General features: G+C 31.8%; 2 protein-coding genes across 9 annotated transcripts in view; one reads left to right on the plus strand and one right to left on the minus strand.

The window, feature by feature from the left end:
* Nucleotides 1-776: 776 nt before the first annotated feature.
* On the plus strand, nucleotides 777-11,997 carry LOC125070784 (zinc transporter ZIP1-like). Of its 5 annotated transcripts, none has more exons than XM_047680749.1 (6): nucleotides 777-875; nucleotides 1,706-2,195; nucleotides 5,626-5,998; nucleotides 7,986-8,193; nucleotides 9,519-9,654; nucleotides 11,821-11,997. In XM_047680749.1, exons 2-6 carry the CDS (start codon nucleotides 1,907-1,909, stop codon nucleotides 11,826-11,828), a joined length of 1,014 nt encoding a protein of 337 aa, XP_047536705.1. In that variant the 5' UTR covers nucleotides 777-875; nucleotides 1,706-1,906; the 3' UTR covers nucleotides 11,829-11,997. The 5 variants fall into 5 exon arrangements, with proteins under 5 accessions (XP_047536705.1, XP_047536707.1, XP_047536708.1 ...); XM_047680751.1 differs by having other exon boundaries at nucleotides 1,714-2,195; XM_047680752.1 differs by having other exon boundaries at nucleotides 1,790-2,195.
* Nucleotides 11,998-12,093: 96 nt separating this feature from the next.
* Nucleotides 12,094-22,920, minus strand: part of LOC125070786 (synaptosomal-associated protein 25-like) — a 28,572-nt gene continuing 17,745 nt past the window's right edge. The window contains exons 4-8 of one of the 4 annotated variants that reach the window (XM_047680754.1): nucleotides 21,741-21,789; nucleotides 20,796-20,913; nucleotides 20,352-20,480; nucleotides 18,752-18,896; nucleotides 12,097-14,252 (exon numbers count right to left, since the gene is read on the minus strand). In XM_047680754.1, the coding sequence (XP_047536710.1) occupies nucleotides 14,187-14,252; nucleotides 18,752-18,896; nucleotides 20,352-20,480; nucleotides 20,796-20,913; nucleotides 21,741-21,789 (507 nt within the window). In that variant the 3' untranslated portion in view covers nucleotides 12,097-14,186. Of the gene's footprint in view, nucleotides 14,253-15,779; nucleotides 16,747-18,751; nucleotides 18,897-20,351; nucleotides 20,481-20,795; nucleotides 20,914-21,740; nucleotides 21,790-22,920 lie in introns of those variants that run through there. The other 3 variants (XM_047680756.1, XM_047680755.1, XM_047680757.1) reach the window with 3 other exon arrangements.

The raw sequence follows: 22,920 nt of genomic DNA on the forward strand, positions 1-22,920 counted from the left end.
GATTATTGATTTTTCGCTGTTTTGAACTTACATTTTATATAAAGACCGTTATGGTGGTTTATTTATTATAGGATAGTTATATGGTTCTGTATACTTTTTATAGATCAGCTAAAGATCATTTTATTTGAAATTCTGTGGTGGTCTTTTATGGTAGCGCATTTTCTTCTTGCTTTTTTCAGTAATACCACTGTTTCATAGAAAAACTTAATAAACAAAACTTTAACTTGATCAACAAAAAATAATGAGTATTTTTTGTTGATCAAGTGTTCAAATCGCTTCCAAAACCAGTAGTTTTAACCTCAACTTTGGAGGGGCGAGGCCCCTTCAAACCGTTCGAACCCGCAAGCCACAAGACGGCCACAACTAGAATTATGATTTTTATTGTATTACGTATAAGGTAATTTTAATAATAATCTTACGCCTTGGAATTATTAGCTATTCTAACGAGAAAGTTTGAAAGATTAAAGCCGCAGCTAAGCCAACAGTTATAAAACTTTAATTAAAATCCATTAAAGGATTTTTTTTTAATAATCATTAAATTATCATCAAATTTGAATCTTGTGTTAGTTATCAGTGGAAAGTCGAAAATATTACTCAAGAAACAACAGACAAACAATTGAACCCTGAAATAATTCATTGACGGTTATTTTTTTTTAATTTTCATTATTCGCTCTTACTATTGACATCAATATTTAAATCAATAAATCGAGCGATGCGAAAAAAACCGTAATAAAACTGATAACTCCAATGCAATATTTACAGCTTTTTAATAAGTATGAATTAGTCATTTTCTTTTCTTAGTGCAGTGTAGTGTAGTTGAAGACTAGTGAAAACGGAGAATCAAATTCAAATCTTCACCAAAAGTCTTACTAACGGTACTCGATTTTTGCCATGTTTTAGATAATTCTTCTCGCTGTGACAGCGTTTACATTGTTTTATATAAGTGAGTTTATGCTCAATATTTTTTATAAAGGATAATGAACCTTTATCTAAATCTCGTCATACTAGACGAATAAGATAGATTGTGATAAGAAATTATAATTGTTAAGTTTTTAATACTGTTTTATTGATGTTATTGTTTTGCATAAAGGCTTGGAATACTATTCGAACTTCAATATCAGTGAAAGACCAATTTGTGACGTCATATTACTTTGTATTATTTTATCTTTAATTAAGGATTCCGGATCTACCATATGGCTTTTTGGACTTCAGCCCAGGGCCCCGTGGATTGAAGGGGGCCCCATCTAAATCCAGTCAAAGTCAATAATAAGCGATAATGCGAAATAATGCATAACTTTATTAAATTAAACAGATCGTGTGGTTTACAGTCCAGCGAGTGCTGCAATTAATCAAACCCAATCAATTAATTTAATTTTACGCTACGTTCAGATATATCTTAGGTGGGCCCCTAAGTAGTATTAGCCCAGGCCCCCCTAAACTTACGGTCCGGCCCTGAATGTATGGGCTAATATACCTTTAAATTTCATAATTAAATACATACACCTTTAACAGATATACATGATAGCTATTTGATGAATTGTAATCAGAATATTTAGGGGATATATTTGTTATAAAAACGTACTGATGAAATAAAATGTTTTATATAAGCCAGAGAAAACTACATAAAAGTTGTTATCATTACTTAAAACGATTGTATTTAGGTATATATACCTCTATACAATTGTTTTAGTATCATATTTCTTAGTGTACTAGACAGGAGCGGAACATAATCATCGCGTCTGAGAGCAAGCAGGCACTGTCATTTTTATCATTTACAACGTTATCTCAGTCCACCTACGACTGGGGCGTAGGATATTCAGTAATCAGTCGAGCGAGGAGACGGTGAGGATACAAACAGTGCGCGTATACCGCCAGGAACTTCTATTCAATTAAAACTGACGTTATAATGAGTGGAACAATGAATATAACAAATTTTACCAACGATGATGAGGAGAACGCATTGAGAGCGAAAATAATAACAATGGTCTCCCTATTTAGCGTATCGATGGTTTTCGGCCTCTCTCCCATGCTTATATCGCTTAAATTCGGATGGTTCACGAAATCTGATGGAAATAATATGAGGGCATCGAATCAGTTTGTAATTGGTCTTCTGTCTTTTGGAGGTGGGGTTCTTTTCGCAACTACATTCATGCACTTGTTGCCGGAGGTCGATGAAAATATAGAGCTGTTACAAGGTGAGATTTTTTTTTTGTTTCTAATGCGGAGACTTAAGTCTTCATAAAGATTTCTAATCTGGTTAAGTCTACTAGCATGGGGGTTTGAAACGTATTAATTCTTTAAATATGAGGAGGGTCATTTTAATAGGACACTAAAATAAACAAAATACTAATTATGAAAACTTTTTTAATTGGTTCAGGCGTTTATTTAAAATTGGTTCAGCATTAAAATTGTAATTTTTTTCATCCGCTATAAATATAAATTTCATCTAAACAGGAGAGGTAGTGGCAATAACCTTTACTATGACATTTAAAGGTAACGTGTAGAATGTAAACACATGGCAAACTAGTGAGCGCCCATGGCTTTCCTAAGAAGGAGTCAGTTTTTCAAGCGCTATTGGGTTACATGACATACAAAATAGATAATGTATTTATTATACCTAAAACTAAATTTTACTATTTATGGAGCACAATATAATGGTTAATATTATCACATAAAGTAAAAATTAATTTAAAATACTTAATAGTAGATTTTGGATTTTAATTATTATTAATAAATCGTCTACCTACAAAGTTACTAACTCATAAAAATTCAGTCAATTGGTATATTGAACGTTCTCCTATTACGTAGTATATAGTAGTGAAGTATAACCTATGCGAATATGACCTATACATTATAGGTATTAGGACACATGTCCTTAGTGATGTTTTATTACTCTATAGGTAAATTTCGTTGTCAATAAAGTTAACGCATTTTTTTTTGAAATCGTTAGGTCATTCCTGAACTTGGAGCATATAAGCAGACGAACTCTTTACCTATACCTAATATATCAGTATAGATAACAATAATATACATTGAAATACAATATATAGGCGATTTTTTTAATTAAAAAAAAAACATTTAATGAGTGTCTTATTTCGGGACATAATGCTTTGTTAACTTATATAGGTTTTTATTGAAATTAAAAATAAACTACTTTAAAAAAATCTCATATATTTTAATATTTAAATATTTAGTGTTCAATGAAATTCGAATGTAAGGACAGGATCAAATCGCGAATTGTATATATGTAAATATGTTTATATGTCGGTAAACACGTACTATTAGCAAATACATGTCATAAAAGTTGATAATGATAATGTTTATAATGTAAATCTTAGTTTTAAATAGCTCATTGAATGATACAAACTAACGTGTTACCGGCTAATTCGCGAGCGTGGGTTAAATAGCAATAAGTAGTGTCCGACGCATAAATCATTGTTTTAAACTACAAATATCATATCAACCACCTACATCGACTGGCTCGTTGCCTGTGTACACGAATTTATAAGGGATTCTTAGTATTATATAAAGTATTAAGTATTCCAATACATATACAGAAAAAGTATGTCACCGTAAGTTTGAAGTCCTTCCTACGTTATTCGGTACGAGCAACGAAACGAAACAAAAATGAGTTTCCGTATACTAAATTTATAATTTATCTCGTGCTTGGATGAATATCTAACACTCGAATCCAATAATTTACACTCGAGCAGCTCAGACTAATTCCAAGCTTTTTCAAGGAGCGGAACCCTTAACCAAGTGAGACATACATAGATGTTACTTTATGTACTTGAATACTATTTATTATTAGTGAATAAATAGTATTCAAGTACATAAAGTAACATCTCGTATTATGTTGACTTGATAATTCGGACCCGAATTTTCCGGACACTTAGTTCATAAGGATGGAAATACATTTTTTTTGTGCCCAGAACGCACAGATTATTTTGATTATTAGTGTCACGTGCGAAGGAATTACAATTAAATAAATATATTAAGTTGTGTTTTGATAATAAAATTATAGCCAATGGGCATCTAAAGGGTGATGTAAGGTGGCAACATAAATAGACGCTCATTATGTAGCGTTTAAAAAAGTTAAACAGTATAAAATGTTTAGGTACGGAAAAAAAATATTACTTTATAATTATTGTTATTTCTAGTTACTGTAAGCAAATTCTATTAAAACTGAACCGTATCCTTAAACCATCTAATCCGAATTTGAGACATCACGGTTTTTTGGTTTTATTTCTTATAAATACGTCATTACTGATCTAAGTTAACTGATCTAAACTGTGTTTGGAGACCAATAATATCCATATAATACAAAATTTGACATGTTTTGATAAGATTACATCTTTAACGATTTTTTTTGTTTGTATTTTCGATAAACTAATAGAGACAGATTGCCTAACATAACGATAAGGTGAGAAATACTTTAGATACTTTAACTTTTGAAGGATGTTTATAGTAAATAAATATATGTTAAAGAGTATAAAATAAGCAAAAATGTTTGTTTCATTTGCAATATAAGATAAATATTAAACATATAGACGAACAGATAATAATGATTGGCTCATCGAAATATCTAATTATCGCGATTTGAACTAAGGAGAAAGACTGTTACTCCATAAGTTAGCTATTATGAAATTAAACAATTAAGTTCAACTAAACTATGGACTATATGCTCCTTAGTACATTTATTAATATAACGCATTCGATAAAGCAGGGGATCCCACAGGACTACGCCGTCGGTTATTGATACTTAGACTACTTAAAACAATTGCTCCCTGTTGTATTCTCTAATTTCTCTCCCGGGAAGTCCAGGACGACATGTTATTTCAGTTATCACAGGGAATTACTCACGTACTATCCTCTATAAATTACAATTTTGAATTGACATCTGAATTGATTACTAAATCCAAGAGGTCTGAGCGAAATAGGTATGCAAATAACGTAAAAATAAATAAATTACAAACTATTTTTAGTCGAAAAGCGTGACTTGCGGAAAGGTTTTAAATAGATTTATTATCTATATTATTTTAAACTTGTAATTATATACATATATTATATACCTACTCATAATTATGGCAAAGCTGATGAAAGTTCTTTAACAGTAACAGATTATTGTTAATATTTTGACTCTAATATTGTAGGAAGTTTACATTCTCTTCAGTGATGATGTCCTTCTGGCGATTTTAGTTACGGCGCCCATATTCAACGTATACCTAATAGTCAATTGTGCAGAATATTATAGTGCACAGGTGTGTGCGAAAATTAAGGTGCACTATCTATTACTTGGTTCTCATAATCCTATGAGACAGAAAAGAAAAAGTTGAAGCGCAGGAACTTAGGAGTTCGTGCGTACTTACGTGCTCTTCGAGGCATGATAAATAATCTTACCACTGCCTAATATAAAATTTCGATGGTTACTGAGTTTTTCTTGACGGAGAAACACAATAACATAATACCAACCCGATCTGGGGCTAGAACTCAGAACCAATAGCTTAATAGGCTATATAATTATCGGTCCATGATACCGCCACTTGTTATCAAATTGCCCATTTATCAGTCTGAAAACTACTACTGTGAAAAAATACAAATATTATTAATGTTATCTTTTCATAGAATCCGGACTAATACCAGAAATGCCAATTTACCTTGCTGCGCTGATCATGTGCTGCGGGTTCTTCATGATGTATTTAGTCGAGGAGTTGGTCCACGTGTACATTAATAGTCGCGAGAACAAGACTGCAAACACTAGTTTTACACGTGTTTTGAGTATACGAAGGTCTAGTGAAGAGGCCGGTGTTTCTTCAGACAAGCCTATAAAGGAGCTGGAGGCTGCAGCGCATCATCACGGGCACAGTCATCTCGCGGTGACGTCTGATGACACAGTTGTAGCAGCCTTAAGAGGACTCCTAATTGTTTTAGCTTTGTCTATACACGAGCTGTTCGAAGGATTGGCTGTTGGATTAGAATCATCTGCTAGAAATGTGTGGTATGTTTATTTGAGTCACATCTATCATTATAACTATTTTATTTACTTTGTTCGAGAATTTTAATTTACTTTGTCAATTTAAAACAGGATTTGTTTAAAAATGAAGTGTATTAATAAATACTTATTTCCTTGGTTACCACAATTCGAACATTAAGCTGGTGGTTGTGGTGGTGGTGTGGTGGTTACCTAATATAGCATTTAAACATAACTATGCTCGTTGTGTTCGTTCAATATGCATGCTATTTAATTGTGTCCACAATGACGTGTTAATTACTAATACACTCTTAAAATAAGTTAAGTCACGTTAGAAAATAATGATCACATAACTCCACGAAAAACTCCCGCGCAAAATTTTATGCTCCCAGAAACCCACCGGTTTGGGTGGCGCGTCGTATGTCAATCAGTTAGTCAGTGTTTGACTTTCATTACGTAGGTATTTAAAATTGTTATTTTCGCAATATATTTTGCACATTTATCAAACTTCATTTATTACCTGTAGTATTTTTAATCAATCAATTTAAATACAAAAAAAACTTTGTTATCATCGCGTCTCGGTTGTTCACATTATTCATTGCTTTTAATCGCAAATAACACTTGAATCAACACGACGACACGTATAAGAAATTCAAATAAATGTAATTCTACACTACATAATACTTTTGAGATAAATGGTTTATTTATGTTGACGTATACAACTAAAATTATTAATTTATCTTAGCAAGCTGCTCAAAGAAATATACATAAAATACCATTTACGTACGATTTAAAAATAAAATAAATTAAAATGAATTTGTATTGTCCGAACAACGGCGTCGAGAAGCATACTATTACACATTTTTAGTTAAGTTTGATTTAGATCATCTAATTATTCTCAGTTTTACTAAATTCTAAAAAAAATATTACATTATTCTTTTTCAAAGGTTAAGTAATAAAATACGTAAGAAACAAGTCTTCATTTAATTATGTTTGCAAAATGTTCTATTAGCTTAAACTTAACTATTGTCTATGGGATTATCGTAGTACTTATGAAGAGTACGCTTATGCGGAAGCTCTTGTGTAATATTAATACAATAATAAAGATACATTAATGTAAGTATAATACATCCAGACCAAAATTAGATGTAATTAAATCAAACAATAAATAAAAACAGATCATATTATCATATATTTCCATTTACATAAGGTTTACTTAACACAACGTCGGTCCCACTCATCTGATGTTCTACCGCCGAACAGCAAGCGTTAGTATTGTTGTGTTTTAATGAGTGAGCCAGTGTAACTATATGCACAAGGGACATAATATCTTAGCTCACAAGGTTAGTGAGGCATTGGTGATATGAGGAACGATAAATACACCACCAATAGAATATTCTACTATGTTTGAAAAAGTACTTCAACATGTGGTTTTTCCTAATAAAAAGCCAGAAAAAAAATCAGCAAAATAAACACGCTTTCTTGCCATAAAATTAAATTTATATAATTAAAATTTTAAACCTTCTTTATTTCCGCAAAAACGCTGTCAGTTATTTTGATGATGTCAGATTGTTAAAAACAACAGTCGTGTATGACCAGTACTCATTTAACGTTAACAGCTATAAATATTTGTTTTTTTTAGGAAAATAATGAATTACAATTGCTATCACTGGAGTGTAATGTACAAATACTAGCATTAAAACTCCAGAAAAGTTGTTTATCATAGTGCCAGATGATATTGAAATGACAGGTTTTGCCTATCTGACCATGGCCGCTCGTGTTTTAGGGCACGTGATACAGACTATAAATTTCGCCTTTTAATTTTAATATAATAAATTAATAATGCGCTTTTATGACTAAATATTTAAGTATATTTCTACACTTATTTTAATTTTTATCAAATTTGATAATTTATTTTTCACTATCGAAAATACGCTATTTAAGAACATACCAAAAAAACTAAAGGCTCAGTCTTATTTAATTAAAATTTTTAAAATTCGAACAAAATTTTTAGGTACATGTTTGGTGCAGTGTCTGCACATAAGTACATCATCGCCTTTTGTATCGGTGTTGAACTATTAGCAGCTGGTACAAAGCGATGGTTGTCCATTGTCTACATCTTCACCTTCTCTTTCGTGTCAGCGCTGGGAATCGGCGTGGGGATTATGTTGGTTGGTGGCGCTGGCGCTACTGAAGCTGGGATTTATTCAGTTGTGTTGCAGGTAAAAATTGTTTTCTTTGGAATATTTATTTTCAGTTTTTCATTTAAATTCCTAGATAAAATTCTTTTGAAGAATAATCAGACTATTATGACACTGGAAGAAAAATGACTACACTTTTAAAATTCATAAAAAATATAATATAGAATGAGGCTATATAAAAAGTGATCATTTTAAATCCATTATTTTCCACGTTTTTCCAATAGGATTATAATAAAACTAATTACAATTGTAAATACAACAATGATAGTTTGGAATTATTGAGTCCATCGCATGTTGATGTTATTTAATGCTGCTTTCAATCATAGTTTATTCATGTACCTAGTTTAACACCATTGGAAACATACCCTTAAATTCAAAAGCGTGTCTTAATCTAAATAATAATTAATTAAGTATCTAAGCAACATCTAGTTAATGGTCCTAACAACAGTATTTTATTGTTAACCGCAATTATATAAGTAGCATTAGAAACGTACTTGAAAGTCATTTAAGCACTTCTTGTTGAAACGGAGAGCCGACAAGAAAAGTCACGTATTCGTTATCTACAAGTACCTATTAATGATGTAAATATGAAAGTTTGATGCTTCATGATCAAAATCAATCGATTTATCTTAGATAATGTCGATCTCCATGAAAACGCCACAGATATTTGCGATATAAGATAATTAATCCAAAGAATATTATTTCGTGATTCTTATACATATTTTTTTGTCATATAAATATCAGGAAATTCATAATTCGATTCATATTTCCGCTTGACATTAACTTTTCACATTTGTTTGCATGTCTTGTCGGTATCTCTCTTATGAATTGAACGTAAGTTCAGAAACAGTGGTAGCTGAGATTTCATTTTTCTCGCCATTTAGACGAAAAAACTCTATTAAAGTACTTTATTGAAAAATTTGTTTGTTTAAAATGAACAATGACGGTAGTATCGGTTTTGATAAAACAAGCAACAGACCATTTACTTCAATATTTTGAATGTATTTTTTAAGTTTGACCCAGAGGATACAGGGGCTAATTGTACTAAGTTAAGATACGTTCCCGATTCTATTCTGATTCGCCTTTGACTATTCTTCGAACGAACGGGGACGATTTTATAACGATTAAGCATTCACTGGAACCTCAACTGGATCGTTGTGTTAGTAGAATTTAAAAATGTTTTAAGGGCAACGATTACGATTTAATTCGATTGCATAAATTAACATTATAATAGTAAAATTGATCCCAGTATGCGTCACATTTTTATTTTAACACTATCGAAATGTTTTTCATAAGTAGTATTTTATTTTGTTTAATAATTTAATATACTATCAATTAATTTCCAGGGTCTGGCATGTGGGACTTTGGTGTACGTCGTATTCTTTGAAGTCTGGAGGCAAGACCGAACGGGACTTATGCAGTTTGTCTGTTCAGTGCTTGGCTTTGCATTGATGGTTTCTCTTGAAGCAGTTGTGGAATTAGGTATGTAAAACATTAAATTCATAAACAAAAACACACGAAAAAAAAACACGAAATCCCTCATACGGAACAATATCCAGTCGAAGGAAAATGTGGATTTAATCAAAGATTATAGACCTAAATCTAAAGAATATTCGCGTGCTCTAATAAATTTCTATCAGATGTGTACAAAATAACCCTTTGTGATTGTCTAGCAGTATGATATGCCGCCAAGAATTGTCTTGTAACTTTATTCTTAATTATTCTATAGAAATGAAAATGGTAAAATTATCAATTTAAATTATGGATAATAACAATTGTTAAGTGATCGTTTAGTAACCGAACTCAAGTAATGGAGATATCAAAGAGTAGGCGTTACAGATAATACTTTCTATCTTCCGTTATAGATGTAATCTGCTATATGGATCTCGTCACGTATTTCCAACGAGATTATAAATCTCAAATCTTCAGAAATACATGATATATTTAGAACAACAAATGTTGTCAAGCAAAGCATTTGTATATATATTTATTTACAAAGATTGATTTATTGTATTGCTTTTTTGCTAAAAATAATAATTTTCAGCTTATTTGATACAGTAAATTGCTATAAAGATTGATTATCTGATTTATTATTATTTAAATAGTTTTAGGTATTAGTAGGTAGATACTATAAAACGGCTCTGTTATAACTCGATCACAGTCGCGTATCGGGTCCTTAGTTACTCATAATCAATATTAATTTATATAGCTAATCATTTTTTTTTAAATAAATTGATAACGTTTTTCGACGAAAGCAATGTTATATTGTCTGAATATTACCTCACAGTTAAGAACATAACGAATAAATATGTATATTAATAAAGTACCAGTCGAATGTCTACCTATTGAGCAAAGGACTCCTTTCTCTGAGATTTATCGATAATCACTGAAGACCATATTAGGTCAGAATTTGGAACTCTAAATCTTACAATTCTTCTCTTTGTTTATCTATTTTTTATCTGAAAGATATTGTAATTACATGATATGCAACTATTTTGACATATTAGTTTGTCCAGTCAACGTGTTTATGCCTTGTTTTGTAACACTAATAAGTATATTTAGCCTGGTAACATTCCACGAGCACGAACGGACTAATAATAAAATTGACAAGGACCAATTTTGGGTCCCTTTCTATTTCCAGTATATATAAAAAAAAACTGACTATGATGATCTGAACGATGCATTATCACAGATACACGATTGGTTTACAGTAAATAATTTAGTTTTCAATACTAAAAAAACAATATGTGTAGTTTTTACCCTACACAATGTTATAAAGCAAAATTATTATATATCTTTAAATGGTGACCGTCTTGGTGTAGATACTACGGTGATTTTAGGAATAGCATTGGATTCCAAACTTCAGTGGAGTCCTTATTTATCGTCCCTGACAGGAAGACTCAGTTCCGTAGCATACGCGGTTAGAAAAGTTAGACAACAAACTGATATTGATACGATTCGTCTAGTATATTTTGGTTATTTTCACAGTATTATGTCATATTTCACATTACTTTAGGGTAATGCTGCAGATATTGAATCTGTTTTTATTTTACAAAAGAGAGCAATCCGGTCTATATATAATCTTGGAGCTTAGAGACTTTCTACGGGATGTTTTTAACAAAGTAGGAATACTCAATGTTGCGTCACAATATATTTATAACACTTTGATAAAAATCTGTGATACTCATTGTATGCGCACAAGAAGTAAGGATAAGCTTATAACACCAAGTTTCCTACTCCGCAAAGTTAATAAATCATTCTTGAGGCAAGGTAATTGTTTCTATAATAAAATTCCGCAGACATTTTTAACTTTGTCGTTTCATAAATTAAAATATTTTGTAAAAAATACACTGGTAAAGAAATATTCGATACAAGATTATATAGATGATAAAAAAGCGTGGAGTTAATGCTTGTTGATTTCCAGGCAGGAGACATAACATACATAATTTACATATAATTGTATTTAACTAACCTGACTGTATTTTTAAAGTGCTTGTAAAAGCCTACTTAAATAAAGTATATATTGATTTTGATATGAGGAGCTGTAAATAAAATAAAAGAATGTGTGGTGGTTAGTTCTTACAATTAATATACTTTACTTTAATTTTATTTTATTTATACTTACTTCATACATGATTTTTGTTACAGTCGCCTGATTCAAACCAAAAAACTTGAAAGAACACAGAAATGTTCTTCGTGGAAGGTGGACTTGATGAATAGAAGTGGTCAAGATTTGTGAAGTTATTATTTCACATAGTTATACTTAAATTTGTTATATAAGAACTCTTTGCTTAAATGTTTGTGTTATTAAAATATTTTCTTGAAGTCGGGTTTTTTTATTATGAAGGAAGGGGAATCTTATAAATGATACAGCGTTTTATAGGTAATTTTAACAAATCAATAATTTAATTAGAAATTAACATTTTATACTAACTATACTATTCTTAAAGAAAATAGATATAATTTATCTATATACTGTAATAGATAATATTAGGCTGAATATAAATGAATATATTTGCGCAGGCGGTATACACATCTATTGATTAAATTGATCTTAATAACTCAATACTATATTTTAATAAAGATAAAGTTAAAATATTTTATTATTGGAATATGTACTTAGACAAAACGTGCGGTTATCGGCCCACGCTACTTAACTAATACGATCGAGAGAGAATAGAGAAAATTTTGAAAATTCTTAAAACTAACGCCCGTACAGAGGGCCACCATTAAAGTGTCAAAATTTCTACAAAATATTGAAAACTTTAATTTTTTAATAGAGTTGGAAATAGTTTGAAACCATGGCTTTGGTCAGTGGCCCCCTGTACATGAGTATAATAAGTCAAGCCATTCCTTTTAACATTCCTATCATTATTCCTAAGGCCGGTACATCTTTATAAGGCGGTATGCACAGTTTCGTTCACTGCCACTTTTAAACATAAAAAAATTGCTCAACCTTTTTTCTAAATTAAAATTCTTAATTTAATCAACAATTATTATCACGTCCTAAAGCTAAAAAAAGGTTGCTACAGATCTGATAATAAAAAGAATTTGTGTATTTTCTCACTTATTAATGTCAGGATTATATATATTAAATTTCGAGCTAAACTCTAAATTATAATGTCAAAATAAATAAGCTACTTCGCGTCTACTCATACACATTGGTGTGTCGTTTAATACTTTAAATTATACACATAATTTCGTTATGGCAATACTTGTTAAATAGCGACAGTGAATAAAATCAAGCGACCGCCTTAATCATACTTACAACAATATACTTTAAGTAATAAATTTTTAAATATTCAACTATTAAATAGACTATTGCATATTAATGTAATCACATTACAACGCTGCTTATTAACTGGTTACAACGTAAGTTACGAGAATTACAAGATATTAATATTTTATAGTAATTTTGTAGATGTTAGTTAACACCGATTGAAATGAAAACTGCGCCAAATCCGTTCCTCAAATAAAACTACAACTGTGAAGCAATATGACAAAGAGAACAGATAAAATATAAATTATTCTATAGCACAGATTAAAATTAAACTTACAAAAAGTATTATAGGCACCATAATCTTAATCTATAAATTAATAAAAAGCATCTTTCTGAAAATTATAATTTCGTAATAAACAATTTATATTTAAAAAATATTAATACGGGTTAACGGTTAATTACAAAATAATAGTTGTATGTCATACATGTAACGCCATCTTTACATTCCAAACTTAAAAATAGTAAACGTTATCTCACTATATTTTTAGATATTCAAATGTCTATAATCTAAGATATTATTTTAAATGCCGTTCGAGAAAATATCAGCGAGTTTTGCCGAGGATATCTATTTTTTTTTCTATCGAAAATATCTGTTCTATATTTGAGCTAAATTGGTACTTCCTTACAATGTTATTGTTTCTAGCAAATAATTAAGTATTATAATTCACTCTTATAACATACTCAAGGTACATTGAAATTGGTGTCATTTTAAACACGTCTACAGACGATAGTGAATAGAAAGGAATTTTGGCACATTACCTAAAGTAAAAAATACGTGCAAATTAAATATTTATTTTGTTCGTCTACAAAACTCATATGGCAAGACAGAGTTACATTATTCCGGCTCGTATCTCTTACCATTAACTCACATAAAAGTATATTTTCGATACACTTTACTAACCAACAAGGTAAATACGTCACATTACTAGTGTCACCAGTGCATTAAAATGATTTATTACAGTTTATTTTGTCTTCGTGAATATACAACGGTTATGTATTTATATATTTGTTTATAACTTAAAAATAAAAATTGCGCAAAAAGATGTTGCCATAAAGTTTTTTAAAATAAAACCATAATTTAAATAACTTTTACTATATGACTATTATAATTACAAATAATTTGATTATTGTTTGCGAACAGCCGGAATTCGTTGTTGTATGGAAGGGGAAATTTTATAATACGGCAACATCATTTCGTCAAATTATTTAACGTGCAACATTAGAGACGTGTTGTTTAAGATTTGAGTAGCTTATTCGCTCGCTGATTTGCAACCGCTATACGTGTCTCGTTACTCTCACCCTATAATATTACAAAAACATATTATTACATATATAACGATAATCGGTAAAAAGATATGTTAGTATGTAGCAGCTTAAGAAAGAAAAATATTTGTAAAGGTTTATTTCACGAAAGTAATTGTCTGTATATATTTTTTTAATTACATTATTTGACGTTTGAATTAGGTTAGGTAGAAGTTACGATCAACATAATATTACATTTTTTTATAATATTGTTAAGACGTTTCTCTTGATTCCGTTTTTCCTTTTCAAGCTGCTTTTGTAAAGTGAATAGTAACTATACAAATAATGGTACTATAGTAAAATATGGAATAGTATCAAGTGTGTATCTGTATCTGTATTTTAATGAAATAAAAATGTGATGAGATATTTATCAGCTGTAATTGTTTTTTGCCAGTGACAGTATTTCATATAATAAAAAATAACAATATTTTGACTCGATGAAGAATTTATTTATGCATCAACATTACTGTCAAGCAGACTCACAACTGGGGACCTTAAATGTCTTTTATAAAGATTAAATAATGGTAGATTTCCGGATATTTAATCCAGCGGCCATTTTTTAAGTATGTTTATTCTATGAATGTAGCTATTTAAAATTTATCAATAAATTGAAAACAAACAAACTCTACAGCTTTTAACCTGTACATATTCGTTATGTCATCAGACAAGAGATACTAAAATCTACTAACGAATTATACATATATATTTTCTTTAAAGATACTTGATTTGTATTTAGTTTTTCGCTAATATGATAAGTGATCACGTATTTTTTTTTTATTTGAATAATTGGCTCCTACCAGTACTAAATTTCAAATGTATGTAAATATCAAACCTTTTTTATGTTTTATAGTATGTACACTCTTATTTTATGCAGAAGCTTAACTTACCTGATTGTTTCCGTAATAGCGCCTAAATTTACACATATAAAAGCTTGAATTATCAAGCTGTGCATTGCATGGCTTAAAAGTGCGATAAAAAATATATTATACTCACGGTATTTGACGCAGATCTGTCTGTGTTTGTGTTTTTGTGTCTGTCTCGTGGTTGAGGTAATGGAAACTTTTGGTATACACTATGCATTATGTTAAACGTCAAGCGTGTTAAAGGGACATCGTTTTTTTCTTTTTAATTATTATTAATGTTAGCTTCATGAGAATATTAAGTAAGACCTTTTCGATTATTTACCATTTTTTACGAATCTCTCTTTTCATTTGGTTTATTACTTAAAGTATTAATGTATTCATTGATTAACTAATTCATTTAAATTAAAGGATAATCTCGCATAAAATAGTCATTAACAAAACAAGTTACGTCACAGACAGTTTGAATTCGTTTGAATTTATATGATTCTCATATTTTCTACGATTATTTATTTGTAATTACTAATTATATATAAATTGTTTTGTTGTTTTAATCCATTCATAGAAGCAGATATGTTGTTAGGATATGCATGAAGTGGATAAAAGTCCTACAATTCAGATGGAATGTCCATAGACAGAATAAATAAAAAAAAAACTACAATAAGAATATTTAGACTATTTAATATTAAAAAACGGCGTATTGCTGAATACTTCTTAAAGCTCAGAACTAAATTACATTTTTACATAAATGCTCCTATGAAATGTCTTCAAGATCTGTTAGTCAGATTCAAATATTCCCAGAGACATGTCTGTCTAACGCTAATATCTTAATTTCGAACTATTATCACATATCAACTCATCCGATTTGATCTAACCATCTTAAATTATTCTTATCGTTACAGCTACAATGATTACAATTATAATTGAATTTCTATATAAATTTTAAGTATATTTTTTAACACGAATAAGATAATTAATTTGGTTATCATGTTTTTAACTATAGACACATGCGTTTTGTTTTTATTTTCTAATATAGTAACATTAACAATAGGTAAATGCATTATAATAAAATAATAAAGTTTAATATTCAACATTCTACGTCAAGGTTAGTACAAGGTATATTTCATGTTTTTTTTTTTTTTCTAACACGCCTTGGTCTCCATAGATTGGACACCAAATTGATATATTTTATGTTGAGCGTTGATTACACAAAGGAGAGCACAAAAATAGGTTATTTGATAAATACATTAACAATAATCAAGGTCTTTTTAATTATTAATTAGTTATATGAAAGAGTAAACACTAGGTTATTACTCGAACTAATTTAATTGGCCAGTTGCAGTGGTATTAATTTAATCAAAAATATCATTTTAATCTAAGACGCCACAGATTAAACATTCAAATAGACAGTTTCAAAAAAAGAATGAGTGAAATAAAAATATGAACCTCAGGAAAAAAATTTAAAAGGTAATTTTAGGTTTATTAAAGTATTTTGTTTGTTTATAGTGTTTTGGGATAAGCAACCGGCCGAACCACGAGACATGTGTGATTTGTGTGTGCTGCCGTCGTTTACTTGAGGAGCTCGTGCGCGCGCTGGTTGGCCAGCGTTATCCTCGTTTCATTCGATTCGCCCTATGATACAGAACGATTGTCTTGTTTTACGTAACATACAATCCATTTACATTTTGAAACCTTTACGCGAAAAAGACAAAGATAGAAAGAAAGAGATAACGATAGAAGAGAATTGAAAATGTACAAATGTGTCACACGGGCGCAAAAGTTTCTCATGTACAAGGATCGTTATTTTGAATATTTCTTGTGAGTTGTTACAGTTCATTTGATAATAATGCGCAGGTAATGAGTGGAATGAGTGTTACTGATGGGTCTAGTACTGAGGTTATGTTCGTTACTGAATGGATCTATAATGATTGTTAATGTGTCCTTGGGTTTAGTGACCATGTTTGTAAGAAAGGAATTTCACAACATCCAATCAACTCTAACCACATTCACTACTTATGTATGATAAAGAACATGCTTAGTGAGAACAGGTCTAAGTGAATTTCAAATTCTAAAGTCCATTCCACGAAACGAGCTCCCAAAGGAAATTTCCCTTGGGCGCTCATTGGTTAATGTTAATATGACCTTCAAATGAAACCAACTCTATTTAAGGATTCGACTCGCTTCTGTAGCGACGTGCATCGACCAATATGGAGCGAGTATTTTGTTCCTTAGGATTTCGACTCATGGAATAGACCATAGGAAAGCGTTTTGAAACGTTGGAAGGCCAATAAGCGATAGAGATATGTCACAAACACGGTTAGTTTAGAGAAATTGAAGTCAAGGCTAAGGTGAATCAAACACTAAAATTGTGAAAATGTTATGATGTTCAAGGCGATTTTATAGTTATGAATAAATTCGAAAAACAAATATTGATAATATCGAAAGCATTAATCAATATAAAATATTTCAAGAATATAATTTTATTAAAGGTACATTTTTTATAATATACACGCGAATTCGTCTTTCAAATAAAACCTTAATAATATATTTGACTTAGCTCGTAAAGAAAAACATACGAGGCGTGTAGAAAAATTCATAAAATAAAATAAAAATTAAGTGCTACGTATTGCAGCTCAAACCAAGTATTAGCTAACGAACTTTATTTTTATTCATGGCAACATTATTCAAGTAGATGTTAATTAAATTTATTTAGTTGTTAAAGTAACTCTTCGTGCCTACATAGCAGAATAAATCGCAATGAAAAATCTAAAAGTTCCGTATTTTTTGGCATGGTAATACTGTCATATTATTAAAAAAATGGAATTATATAACTATAATTTATAACACGTATTATTAAAAGTCATAATTAAAATCATCAAAAAGACATTATTTAGCATCATATATATAATGTTTATTTAGACGAACTCGCGTGTCCACCGAAAAATTTGTTTAAAAATCATTGAACAATATCACATAAAATGCACTTCCTTTAACAACACGACAAGGAATAAACATTAAATCAATACAGTGGTTCAAATTCTATTGTACATGATCTCTATATTAAACTTATTCGATTACATTAAAAGTCTTGCTTTTCATTTTAACCCACACAAAGGAAAGAGATAGAAATCTTTAGTAATGTCAAATTAGTTTACTCTAAGAATATTGTTCAATAGAATCGTTCCAATGTTAGTATTTTTTTGAAAATTCCTCGTCGAAAATTATTAGTTTAGCTGGACGAAGGTCTCTGTCACGAATTAGTATGGACCATAGAGTAAAAATATATAGAGCGCGCATATCGTTGGTAGTCCGTTGTGCCCATCTCTGTGATTTACCACCGTTCTTGCAACTTACTTTACTTAATATGAATTACAATTTCCGCTCGAAATAAAAAAAATATATACAAGATTTGTACTCAGACGTATTAAGTAATATATAAAGTAGGTTAAATATTATGGCCCTGTTATTACTTGTGCTCATTGTTTCCACTCGGGTGTGGGCGCTCTATAACTTTGCATATTTATACTCTATGGTACAGACCTCTATATCGCGAATCACGAAAAAACTTGATACAGTGCCTTTTATGTTAGCTTATTTGTATCGAAATAGCGGAATATTTGGTAACTGTTTTCCATACCTTGCGATTGATGCGGTCGATCTGACGGTTCTGGTTCTCGAGTTCGGAGCCCATGTCGATGGCCATGTTGCGCAAGTTGCCGATCATCGTGTTAACTTGTCCCATGTTATCTTCCATCTCATCTTCGCGGGCATCGTTTGTTATCCTGAAAAAATTGAACGTGTCAATATTTTTATGTATAGTATATTCTGTCGTTTAAAGTTTTAGATTGAATGATTTTAGCGATACGTTATTGAGTGTTTTTCTACCTTAACATTGTGATATTTCTATAATGACTTTTTTATTTTTAAAGAATTATAGAAATGCCTCAAATTAATTGAGGAATTACTAATATTCCTATTAACGCCTCCTTTTAAGCTTATCTTGTGTAACTCGTGTTAAGAGTTGGTACGACAATAGCTCATAGGGTCAGGATCGATCCTGCGACTTTTTACATCGCTAGGCGGTCCGTAAATCATTGCGCTATTGAAGTTTATCGGTGTCATTTTGTGTTTTTAATTACATCATTGTCTACAATTACATATATAATTATTTTAATATTTCATTTAAGGAATAACATAACAAAGTATTGAATCTCCAAGTATAATTTAATTTGTCGAATGCAACACGTTTTAAATCAAATTTCCAAAAGGTTTCACAATTTTTTAGGAGTTGTTTATCCTTACGCAGTTCAACAGTATATTTTTAACGGTTATATATCTATATTGCTAAAGTTGTTGATCTTCAAAGGTCAGGGGTACTTTTATTACAGACATAAAGGTCAACCTATTCGAATATTTAATTAACATTTACTCGTGTCAAAGGGCAAAGGTAAGTTTATTTTAGAGTTAGTATTTCGAATTAGTCTAAATTCTGGCATTTAAGTAAATAATATTATAGCAAATGTCGTGGCAAGCCGTCCAACCTTTATGCGATAACGTACTGTACGTAAGTTTTCCAACGTGACACGCTTGACCTTTTCTCTTAAGTTAGATCCTTTGTATTTTACAATATAAACTACGTCGCAGGAATTTAAAGGCAAAGGTCAAATGTTTTCCTGCTCTCGTGCACTCGTGGAGTGTTTTTTATTTTTATGATATCATCCGCCTGACGAGCAAATGGGCCACTTGATGGTAAGTGGTCACCACGGCTCATAGACAACGGCGTTGTAAGAAATATTAACCATTCCTTACATCACCAATGCGCAACCAACCTTGGGGACTAAGATGTTACGTCCCTTGTGCCTGTAGTTACACTGGCTCACTCACCCTTCAAACCGGAACACAACAATACTGAGTACTGCTGTTTGGCGGTAGAATATCTAATGAGTAGATGGGCTTTTATAGAGCCATACAGATAATACAGCTCTAAAGATAATAAAGAAGTATTGGACGACAACAAAATAAATCAATCGTCAATTTGAATCGAATTTTGTGTTGTAGCGTTCCAGTTTGAAGAGTGGGTGAGCCCAGTGTAAGTACAAGCGACAAAACACCTTACCTTGGCGATGTAAGTAATGTTTAATATTCCTTACAGCGCTAATGTCTAAGCAGTGGTAACTACTTGCCATCCAGGTCCTTTTACCCATCGACCTACCTTTATAATGTAAAAAAAAACTTACCTTCCAATATATCCAGCTTGCGGACCGATGCCGTTACGCTCATCCATTACTCGCTGAGGTTGGTTGTTCACAACCTTTCCATCGTCGTTCCCCTTCCATGTTCCATCATCCTCCTTGAATGATGCTCCTCTGAAATGGTAAGACATTTCCTATCATTAATTTAATCATTAATTATAAAATCATACGTCTAACCAAGTAAACTTAGAATATACAAAGAATTATCAGGTATGTTCCGTCATCTATTACAAAGCATCAAAACAGTACGGTTATCAGTAACGGTTTTAAGAATTTTGAAAAAAAAGGTAATAATCCAATATTCTAATTTAATTAGGTTCATCAAAAACTACACTAAATTTTTTTGGTAGATCCGAAGATTTACGCGTTTAAACAAACATAATGAGGATCTCTTTAACTTAGGACAAATTAATGAACACGTATACGTACTTGTTGCAGGGGAGTACGCAAATGCCGCAACATTTCTCCATACCCGAAAGATTTTTCTCCGCCTCGCGCATGTCCGCATTGATCTGGTCCATTCCCTCCTCGATCCTGTCCAATTGTTCTGTCCACACACACCATCATAAGCTTTAAAACCGCACTCGAGTTCTAATATTATTTGTGTCAAGCTCCTATCAAACTTTATAAACATTTCAATATTTAATCGCGATAATTTAATTTTTCTTTTGTTTATTTATTTTTTCTTGTAAATTCTCAACGCTCTCGACAAAAAAAACGGAGCAAAGTGTAAGACAAATATTGGTTATTGCAAAGTTTTTACTAATTGTCTATGGACCATGCACATAATATACAGCAATTATATTTTTAAAGAAAGCATCTATATTTTTTTGATTTTTTTTTTTTAATTTTACTTTAAAGCAGTCCTGCCACTGTCCTCTCGTATCGTCTGTCTTACACTTGATCCGATCAAAATTGAAAACTAGTTTTAATTTTACCTTTGATTTAGATGATGTATGTGCTGAGGCTAAGTGATAATAATATAAAAATACTTTATGACTAACATTTAGAACATTAATAAATACTAAATTCATGCATTCAACAGCAAGATTGAAGTATACGTGCATGGCTAGATGCGTGAAAAAAACTAAATAAAACGATACAAATGATAAACTGTTTAATCTCCAGGTCTCCATTCACGTCGAGGCTAGTGTGAATGGAGATACGATTATCATACTATTTAATTATATGGTGGTGACATTTTACCTTTATTAATTATCCATTATTATTTAACTGTTAGCACGTTTCAATCGACATGTAAATGTTAAAACTTATTGCCATTCAATGATTTTTTCATAAACATTTTGAACTGGCATTTCAGACAGAAGCCTTACTAAGTTATGAGTGATGTAAAAAGTACTACTGGATGCTTACCGCCCTGTTCATCCAGCATGACCAGGGTTTTCATGCCCACCTCGTGACTCTACAACACAATAATGATGTCACTATAGCTCGCCAAACGAATGCGGCGAGGCGTCCGGGCGGCGCGCGCGCTCGGCTCGGCCTGCGCGCGCCTCGCACCTTACGCCTCGACAACTCAACTCAATACAACTCAAACTGACAACTAAAGAGAAAATAAAATAATACATGAAAATGGTCACGGTGAGCCGCGCTGAGGCGGGCGGCCACTCCTCCGCAATAAGTGAGTAATGAAAATAAATTAGCAAATGAGCGTTTCGATAAAGCCATTCCTAAATGATAAGTGAAAATAGCAAAGTATTATATCAAACGAAGAGGAAATGAACAAACTATGCGTGGAGGAGCGAGTGCGCGGAGGCGGTGCCGCCGGCCTCGCACTGACACAGATCGCATCGAGCTAACAGTTACAGACCTACGGCGCTAACATTAACAATACGCTGCTAGCCATGGAGATGAAGGCGTATACCATTTGCTCTATACGTCAACAGACACACTCGGTAAACGCGCATTCATTTCAGTACCGCAGGTTATAATAGAAGAGGAGTAGAGTCGGAAAGATAAATAAATATACCTATAAAAAGCGTTCCGATAGATAATATCAACGGAAGAAATAAACAGATTGCGCAGCTCATACAAATTAAATCTTCAGCAAAAGATAGAAACAGTCTTTTGCGACAATTAGCAACGAACGGCCATCGGGCTTCTATTTACACTATGTTGTCAAAATCATCCCCATCGAAACATAGAAACATACGCAACATCGATCTGAGATAAGTCGTTATTCAAGAGAAACGTCAAAGAAAAACAAAGAGATTAATTTATTAACTGCACATTCAACACAGACGTTCTCACGGCTCGACTACCCATGTGTTCAGTTTAACTCTTACCGCCCTGGTGACTCAACATATGAAGCGCTTGCCCCCCGGCGTCCTCGCTCTATACATAAAATACAAATCAAAATAATATATCGCAGGAGAGAGTATCGGGGTGTGTGGGTTGCGGGGCAGGTGCACGCGGTGCCTGGGACCGCACGGGACGCGCGCGGGTGCGGGGCGTGCGGCGGGCGAGTGGCGAGTGGCAAGTGGCGGCGGCGTGACGCGCTACGGCGACGTGCGGCGCGTGCGCGGCGTGCGGC

This window comes from Vanessa atalanta, chromosome 18, assembly GCF_905147765.1.
Source record: "Vanessa atalanta chromosome 18, ilVanAtal1.2, whole genome shotgun sequence".
NCBI classification, from domain to species: Eukaryota; Metazoa; Arthropoda; class Insecta; order Lepidoptera; family Nymphalidae; genus Vanessa; species Vanessa atalanta.

Coding starts and splice junctions, on each gene's coding strand:
- LOC125070784 (XM_047680749.1), top strand. CDS start 1,907: ATGAGTGGAACAATGAATATAACAAATTTTACCAACGATGATGAGGAG. Junction 2,196..5,625: donor AAATATAGAGCTGTTACAAG/GTGAGATTTTTT, acceptor ATCTTTTCATAG/AATCCGGACTAATACCAGAA. Junction 8,194..9,518: donor TTTATTCAGTTGTGTTGCAG/GTAAAAATTGTT, acceptor ATTAATTTCCAG/GGTCTGGCATGTGGGACTTT.